We start from the raw sequence: 9,733 nt of genomic DNA, 5'->3' as shown, positions 1-9,733 counted from the left end.
AAGGACTTGCAACCTGACTACGACTGTTACCTTGTTCCCCTGTTACATTCTTCTGTAATGTTTATTGGACTGTTCATTTAATTCTAAATAATAAAAAGTGAAAAACCTTAAAAAAACGAATTTTAATTTGATAGCGCTATCATGAAAAACAAATCAGTATAGAGTTCAAATGACAACCTTCCGGTTTCATAAGACTCTGGTTACTATTAAAAAACTACTCGTCGAGGCGATTCAAACAAGCGCCAAGCTGAGGTTGTGTTGTTTCATTGCGAAGTTCCTACGGCTAACTTCCATCTCCATCATCAGATTAGCCAGATTATTGCATTGTTATTTGTTTTACGCATGTATGCAAAATTTCAGCTTAATCGCTAACCGGTGATTGGATCAAATTGAATTTGCAAGATTTGATGTCAAACATCGGGACAGGTGGAAAGTAAATAAAAGCTTGTAACATTAAAACTTAGCCAATTACAATTTTAATTAAAATACAATGGCCTATCAAATAATATCAAGTCTTACATAATTGACATACATATTATGGAAATGAATCACGAGAAACATATTAATTTTATCGAACAAGTGAAATTATTCGCGTGGTCTATAAAATTAATTCTATCAAAAAATTGGCTTTCGCAAAATCAAATTCTATGAGGAGTCCAATAAATTAAAAAAAATCATATTTCTTATCATATCACAACAATAACATATTAGCAAGAGTTAGCTTACAGAAAATTATTGTTCCATTTCATTTACATGTCACATAACTTGTAGGATTATGAACTTAATTTAAAAAAAGTTATCACAACAGATTATTTACAATATAAAATTACTATAACAGATTATTAGAAAAGAGATTATAGACTAATACACTCAAAATAAATAAAAAATATGTTGGGATGGTTCGCATGCTCTAGTTACTAGTTTGTTTGTATTTAAAGTACAAGGAAAAAATAGTTTCTAATGAAACTATGTCAGAGCTCATTGACAATCATAACGGCTACAATCAGGTGCAAGTGACAAACCATTTACAGGTTAAGTTGTGGCAAACTTTGTTAAGTATGCGCTACACAAATAACAATGAGCGCTGGTGGGCAATGTGTGCCGCGCCGCCGTAACTTATGTAACATGATATGTCACCGGCAAATCGTATACGCCGCCTGTTTGTTATTTGCCCCAGTGAAACTTGCAAACCGAAAAAAAGGTATTTATCATTTTCTGTGATAACAGTGCTTTTAATTACGGAATATCACCTTTACAAAATATAAAAAGTGCATCACTTTGTGAATGATTCCGTTTAATTTTTTTTTATTGTGACACTCATTTATATACACTTAGGTTAGAGCTCTGGCTCCTGAAATAGGTTGCCTTATGTTACAGGAGCTAAAATCTGTTTAATAGCGATTTTGCCCTGTCTTTTTGTTGGTCAGGGCAAAATACAAACGGGCGGTAAACACAATTTGCCTGTGAGATATGTAAACTGGTTTGATTGAGTGTGATATTTGCATTGTTGTAAAGTTCGTGGACGTGCATTAAGTTTATAGCTGCATAATGTGTTATTTAATGAGCAATAAAGAACTGATAATACATGGTGATTTAGCGATGTTGAATCATTTAAAAAATCCATAAAATATCGATGTGTAGGCGTAGATTTGTATGTGGAAACGATAAAATTATGTCTAAACGGTATAAAATGAACGTTAACTTTATACACTTAGATCGCTTCAAGTATTGAAAAAACTTACGAAATACGTAAATCAAAGAACCTATAAGAAATCCATTGATTGGAATTAGGAAAAATCTGTGAAACTACATTCACGATCTTTTAATTTCACCAATTTTTTGCTGTATTAGTGATTTGAAGGAGATAAAATAACGCCAGGGATAAGACAAAATAATAGAAAACATGTTTATTTTCACTGAGCCATCAATGACAAATTACTACATAGAGTAATTGTCACATAGCGGTTAAAGTGTGAAAAAAACGCAAATTCATCATAACAAACAAACGAATTCGAACCTGTGACCTTGCGATCACAGGTTAGACGTCCGCTCGCTGGTCTATAATGACGTCTCAATCCGTTAAATGAAGATATTTTACAATGTAATACTTTGCTATCAGTTACACTTGATTTCAATTAAAATATGAAATGGCCCCCTTTATAATGTTGACTTTTTTATTAATAATATTTTATGCAAATTAAAATAATAATTAAAATAATGTGTTTTAAGGAACTCCTTGCATATTGCTAAGTTTTGTTCGTTACATCGATTAAAAAGTTGCAAAAACAATGAAATCGGATGGAATGTTAAGATTGTTTGTTTTCCGAACGGATCGTGAATACTACTAACACAATTTCACTTTATTTCATAATATACGTAAAATATCGTAACTAATCGGCATTGCGTCAACATAATTGCTATTCTTTGGTCTAGAAATTGTTATTGGCGGGTTAATTTGAATATGATAAAGATTGCATAAATGGAATAGTCCGTGTAAATTTTGTGATTTTGTTTATATGTACCTGTGAGTTTAGAAACACAAGCAAAGAATCTTTTCGTTTTCTTGAATGTTAATTAGTTTATAAAAATTACTTTATTATTCAGTCCACATAATTATCCATGTTAGAGAAAGCATAACTAAGAGCAAGAGAAATGAGATAAATACTAATGCATAAAGTTTAAGTTAAATACAATGAAACGTAATATCCAAAACTTCATGTCAGGAACGGCAAAGCGATGGCACGAGACATACTCGTAATATTTTGGGCACATCACTTGTTAAATTGTCACTAGGAAAAAAGTGTGAATGAGGTATTATATGAGGAGCGAAAACAAGATATTCTGACGCTAAGAAATGTTCCCAATAATCAGAAAGTCAAAATTATATGATGGCACGTCTATGACCATATTAAACAATACTTTAGAAAAATGGCTCTTTGATTCGTAAAGGTTCGCTATCCATGCCCTATACTTCCCGCAGTTTAACTATGAGTTTTGACGCCAGTAACATTTGTATTAAGCTTAGAGGAATTACTTGTATCCTGTAAGGTATTAAGGTAAGTATTTGTTCCACTCCGCACTTCGCGCTTATGTGACGTCACTGGCTTGAAAGACGTTACCAGCCATTTCCATTTTAGTGCGATTGTCCTACTGATAAAATGATTCGTCAAATTAAAAAGATATCATAATTTTAGTAATAACTATTACGTTTTGTATGTTTGTCCTGATCAATTACTGATCAAAAAGTCACCACCCATGCGGTGTCTGTAAAGTCCAACTAAGTTAATTCCTTGCGTAAGGTTTCTTACTATGAATAAATTGAACGAAATATGTGACATGGGTATTCAACGCATGGTGCTTCTATGTGGACGTGTGAACTTGACCTAATATACGATGTGGGCTATAGTAATAAACGATTTAAAATCTGAATACAAAATAGGCAATTTAGACACCCCCTTACAATGCCTGGGTAGGAATTTAGATAGCATTGCTTTCAAGTGATCTCTCAATGTAACATCAATATTTATTATTTGTACGGTACTAGATCCATGACATTAAAAGAAACTTTAAAACTTATTACATAAAAAAATACCTAGGACTTTTAGAAATAACATAATGCCAAGATTCATACCTTCTGGCGTGCGAAAATGCACCAAAATATAGTCAATCTGTGAATCGTTTCATTTGATTCGTCTTTTAAATTCAAGTAAATTTTGAGGATATAAAATAAATAAAAAAATATAAAGTTTTTTCTAATTTAATCAGAAACGTTATTAAACCAGAATAACAAGTGAATATTATTTGAAAGTCAAAACAAAAGCAAACCTCGAAATATAACAAACAGACGAGTGACATTATTCATTTTAAATTTTTAAAGTTCAAAGATTTTATAAATAAACATTTAACGACAACCAATCAAACTCAAGTACGAAGATTAACCGTTCGTTTCATCTCCGGGCACGTTCGAGAAAACGTCGTCACGATCCTGCGCAGGAGTTGAACCTCGGGTGTACTAGAGAGGGGCTGTTTGATAAATACACAAGCGCACGCCGACTGGAGGCAGTCGCGACGGCGGTCACCTCGGTACCAAAATGAGGACGCTAGCGATCACGGTGGGTGTATAGTGAAGTGCTGTGTTATTTTATACATCGATAAATAGTGAAATTAATTTTAATATTTATAGAAAATATTTGTGTCTAGTGATTTTAGTAAAATTGAAATTTTCAATATAAGGGTTTTAAGGCACGAGACTACTCCATAAGCAGAGTATTGTTGCCAGTCTCTACCAAACTAGAATAAAACCTAAAACACTCGACACTGGCCCAATCCGCTAAGAGAGAGCCTTAAACAACAAAGTAATTGTAGGGTTTTGCGATTAAATTTAATTGAAGTGCAAGGGTTAAAAACAAAGCAATTTGTTAAAAAAAGGAAACAACTTTAAACCTTTAAAAGACAATACAGAATTATGTAATTAATATGAAAGGTTCTTTACATTTGGATATGATTTCTATTTCTTATCTTACGTGATATTTCACTTTTATGTTTATTTTATGTTTTATTAACAGTAACAATAAAAAACAAAACAAAACTACGGAATTTGTTTACTTTATTACGTTTATAACAATTACGTTAACATAAGTGATGGTTTACTTGTTTTATGTTATAAAATAATAATAATTATTTTACCATAATTAAACGTAAGATTCAAATTCTTTAGTCTCATGACTTCAGTGCAACAAGGTAGTTTTGTTAACTTTTTCGCTGATGAGAGCGGTATCGAGAAAATAAATTTTTAAATGGATATCGTATTTAATTCTAACTGCCCATATGGCAATAGTTCTAATCCTAATCTAATTTTATCTCAAATCATTCATCATCATTGATAGTCGAATTGCATCAACGCAAAGGGATACATTAACAGACGCAAAACGAAACGAACCCAGTGTTGATCTGATTTTTTGTTTCCTTTTTAATATCTAACATTAAGTTGAAAGACTCACATTGTTAGGACGAACTATTTAGGTACTTGATCCGAAAGCTTGCCATTGATTTAAATTTTTTTAAAACAGGAAAACATAAATATACCAGATACATATTACATCGATGGAATGATACATTTTATTGCTGTTTTATTAATGAATATGGAATTTTTAAATGAGTTATGGATTAAGTAAAATTTTGTCCTTTTATGTTCTAACAATGGTTTTTTCCTTACAGTTATGGTTGGTGCTCGCACTTGCAGCGTCTCTAGCCGTTCCTGTCAAGGACGTTGCGAACGACTCTGAGGCAGCCAGGGCGAAACGCTCACCCAGTGGATGGCATTCGGAGCCAGACGGAGTTTGGAAGAAGAAACTCGTCTGGAAGGAAGACTGGAAGCAAATTTGGAAAACTGAAAAGAAACTTATTTGGAAGACAGAATGGAAGAAGGAGAAGGTTCCTGCTTGGAAAACGGAACAAATCCAACAGTGGAAAGAAGAACAAGTCCCCGATTGGAAGGTAGTGCAAAAGCCGATTTGGAAAGAAGTTCAAGTGCCCATATGGAAGGAAGTTGAGGTACCAGATTGGAAAAAGGTGTGGAAACCGGTGTGGAAGGAAATACAAGTGCCAATTACTAAAGATGTTCAAGTACCCGAATGGAAACAGTCCTATGTTCCGGAATGGGTCAAAGAAGGTATTCCTGGTGAGAAATTCTTAGGTAAAGATAACCATGGTTGGGAATATACAAGCCACGACTTGTGGAGAAAGAAAATGATCTGGAAGCCTATATGGAAAAAAGTTTGGAAAACTGTGCAGAAGCAAGAATGGGTAACTGAGAAAAAGTTAGAATGGAAAGAAGAATGGAAGCAGATTTGGAGAACTGAAAAGAAACAAGCTTGGGTAACAGAGAAAAAACAAGACTGGGTTGAAGAGAAAGTACAAGTATGGAAGACAATTAAAAAAGAAATCTGGGTACCAGTACAAAAGAAAATCTGGGTAGAGAAGTGGAAGCAAATCCAAGTACCTGTGTGGAAAACAATAGAAGTGCCAGCATGGAAGAAGGTTTGGAAGCCTGTATGGGAGAAAGTTTGGGTGCCAGTACATCACGAACATCACGAACATCACGGATGGGATTAATAGCCATTAGGAGCCATAACGACATCCTGTAAATATAGAAATATTTTTTTACAACTTAGTCATTTTGATAAATAAGTAATTGTAACCACAAGACTCCAAACATTTTACTTTTGTAAATATATGTATACGAAATAAGAGCATTAGTGCTGTTATGAAAACATATCACCATAATCAGTGGCGTACGTGAAAAAAAATCTTTATTCGGCTTAAAGAAATTGTGAATGTTTAATTTTTTCATAAAATTTATTTGGTTCCGTGTACGCTTTGGAACTGAAAGTGGTTGGCAGAGTTACCACTGTATAGTTATATTGAAGAAAAAAAAAAAACGATTTTATTTTACTAAGTGTTATTAATTATTAAGTTAAACACGATATTTTTTTTTAAGTTCAGTAACTGTTGCTAATATTTTCTAAAAGTACTTTAATATTCTTTTCTACAAATGAACCGTAAATTTTGATAACGACGTAATTATTGAAGGAATTCTTTCACACGATATTTAGTATCCCCTATTGTTATGTAAAACATAAAAACGTTTAACGCCTGCTTTAAAAAAATGTGACAAACATTATAAGGCTAAAAAATATAATGTACGTTCAAATTGATGGACGTAATAGAGGCTTGAAAAGTTTAAGTTACCAAATAATGTTGTTTTGTTTTGTTTTATTATTTTTTATTTGTTTTAATTTATAAATTAAAGTTTTATCGACACTTTGTAAAGTTCAAGTCTAAAGGACAGAGATGTAGTACAATTTTATTTTGTTTTTCATAGAAAATACACGTGTTAAAATTATGATCGTCTATTATTTATTTTACTTGTAGCTCATAATTTTTATTATTATATATTTTAATTATATAAGAATATATCATTATGATATTCCTACAAAATGGCCCACAGCACTACTTCTATCTTTCATAAGATACCTCTTAAATCTAAAATTAGGCGATTCTCTAATTTGCTTTTTTCAAAACGTTTTTTGATATTTTATTTTCACAATTCATTTCTCATGTCTTAAACAATCTTAAGCACTAGGTATAGAAACCAGATTGAAAATTTTTTTGTACCGTTCAATTGAGTTTTTCAAAATTGTTTCATGTTTATTTACTATCAGTTATAATATCAATAACGCGCTAATCTAATGTATTATTAGTACTAACTGTAGTTATTATATTTTTAAACTTAACAATAAATAAACAGAATTGGCTTTTGTAATTATCACTCTGTTCCTTCATGTTTAACATAAACTGCTAATTATTTCTTAATTTTCGTGTACAGAATATTTAAAATGAAGTAATTGAGTATTCAGGGTTATTATAAAATAAATAATAAGCAGAAGAACTTAGAGGCCGCGTAAAGCTAATAAAAAAATCTAGGTCCTTGCCTAACTTTTGAGACTGCTGTGTCATCGACTGGTTTATTGACATTGCACAAATATTAATTCCACATAGATGCGTCAATGCTTGATTATTAGCAACTGCTAAATGTCATATAGCGTAACTTTCTCTTTTAAGTTGAAGAATACATTTGAGATTTATTAGCCGACTTCATTTGTAAGTAGCTTATGTGTTCTGTCAGACTATGTTCTATATATGTACCAAATTACCGAATAACCGTTGAGTGGTTCCGGAGATACCGTCAATCAAACATCCATACATCCATCTAAACTTTCGCATTTATAATATTAGTAAGATTCAAATACATATTTTATTATTGAGTTCGCATGAATTCAAACATTAAAGTCCTTAAGTATTAACTGTCACACCCAGAGACGTTTAATTGTTACATAAGCAGCCTTTGTGTAGATTTATCATACATTTATGTAAACTAAGGAACACCCTTATTAGCATCGTATTTTAACAACAATCATAATTACAATTTTAATTTTTAATGTGTAATTGCGTATTTAAATATTAAAGTATAAAATATTTTAAGATGGAAGATAATTTTTATTTTAATACTATAAACATTTTAAATACAATATGATAAGGTAATAAATGTAGAGAACAATACAATCATTAAAAATAAGTTTCGATAGGCGGAATTTAAATATTAACTCTCTGGTTAAAGAGGAAATAATTGTCCATTAAAAACGCAGGAAGCTAAAGTATTACCTTGCTTCATTGTCTTAAAATTGCATTGAAATTACATTTGTAATTTGGTATAGTATGGTCTTATTTAGCTTGAAAACATTCTTGCTTATTTTATGCCAAGATTTCTGTAAATTTTTTTGACAAAAAAAATATCAGTTGTATTTAGAATTTTGTTACATCTTAATTTTTTCATTGCTTAGGATTTTACTCGATTCTGAATGTAACATAAATAGCATTTTTGAGAAACTCCAAAAATGGTCAAATTAATTTTTTATGAAATTTATACTCGTTTAAACCACAAAATTTAGGGTGAAATTTTTTAATATGTTTTTTCAATGCAAAATCAATACATGGCGCTTGTACCTGAATACGTAGGCAATATTAGCATCACATAAGATTGTGGTAGGAGTTTACAGGAAGTCTAACATTAACTTAGGTCGGGATGTAACTGCGGAAGAGACGCGAGGCGAGAGGTCAAGTCAGATGTGGCAAGACGCTAGGACCAACTCGAATAAACTTATGTGATTAAATCGCCTACATGAGGTATAATCGTCAACATAATTGTTAATCGTAAGAAGGTAAATTTAAATCTCAATTCGAATTAAATAATTCTAATAAAAATTATAAGATTATAAAGCTTGTTATGAAATATTAGGTTTTATTTTTTATTTTTAATGTAAAATTTAAAATTAAGACTTTCGATACCATAAACTACTAGATTTTGACAATTATCTATGGTTTACATGGTTTACACTGAGAGGCTCGGAGCCTACCCTAAGTTAGGGGTGACTAGGCCTTAGACAACCACCCTGGTCCAGTGCTGGTTGCTAGACTTCACATATATCTTTGAATTTCTTCCTCCTTTACCATAAGAAATATGTATGTAAATCGAAAACACATTGGTACATGGCGGGATTCTAACCCAGAACTTGCAGATCAAGTGCTTAAAGGTCAAGTGCTTAACAACTGAGCCACAGACGTTCCGTCTATGGTTTGGAATGTGAAAATAGACGTGTTTGTAAGGCTATTGTGTTCGAGTTTATTATTACATAAGTAGTATCTTGATACGAATAGCAGTATATATTTATAGGCCAGTAACGATATTAAGCAAATGCTGTGTCAAATTTACGAAGCGGCGCTAGAAGAGTGCACATATTTTTCTTTCTTTGTCTCATGTTAAGATTAAGGTATTGCATAACACTCAAAGTTATTTAACTCCCACGTCTCTGTATCTAAGTGGTTACGCATTTTACGCATAATGTTCCGGCGCCTTAATGATCTACAATGTGGGTGAAAGTTTTTTTTATAACAAGCAAGAGATTACAAAAAGATGAATCGTTAGAGTGAATTAACTTATGTCGACGAGTACACCTTTGTAGTTCGTCACCCGCTGTGGTGAAATTGTGTGAATACGACTTGAATGAAATCCCCATAATAATATTCAGTGGCTCTGAAGTAGGCGAAAGTGGTAGGCGGTCGTCTATTGCAATGACCTGTGTGAAAATATTTTAATTGACTTACAACTCTCTGT

At 32.0% G+C, this 9,733-nt stretch overlaps 1 protein-coding gene across 1 annotated transcript; it reads left to right on the top strand.

Moving 5' to 3' along the window:
- The first annotated feature begins 4,024 nt into the window (after window positions 1-4,024).
- On the top strand, window positions 4,025-6,414 carry LOC106714415. Its single transcript, XM_014507459.2, has 2 exons — window positions 4,025-4,112; window positions 5,218-6,414. The coding sequence occupies exons 1-2, from the start codon at window positions 4,092-4,094 to the stop codon at window positions 6,112-6,114; spliced, it is 918 nt and encodes a 305-aa protein (XP_014362945.2). The 5' UTR covers window positions 4,025-4,091; the 3' UTR covers window positions 6,115-6,414.
- Window positions 6,415-9,733: the final 3,319 nt, after the last annotated feature.

This window comes from Papilio machaon, chromosome 2 (assembly GCF_912999745.1).
Source record: "Papilio machaon chromosome 2, ilPapMach1.1, whole genome shotgun sequence".
NCBI classification, from domain to species: Eukaryota; Metazoa; Arthropoda; class Insecta; order Lepidoptera; family Papilionidae; genus Papilio; species Papilio machaon.
This window is presented reverse-complemented; position numbering and strand designations above follow the sequence as displayed.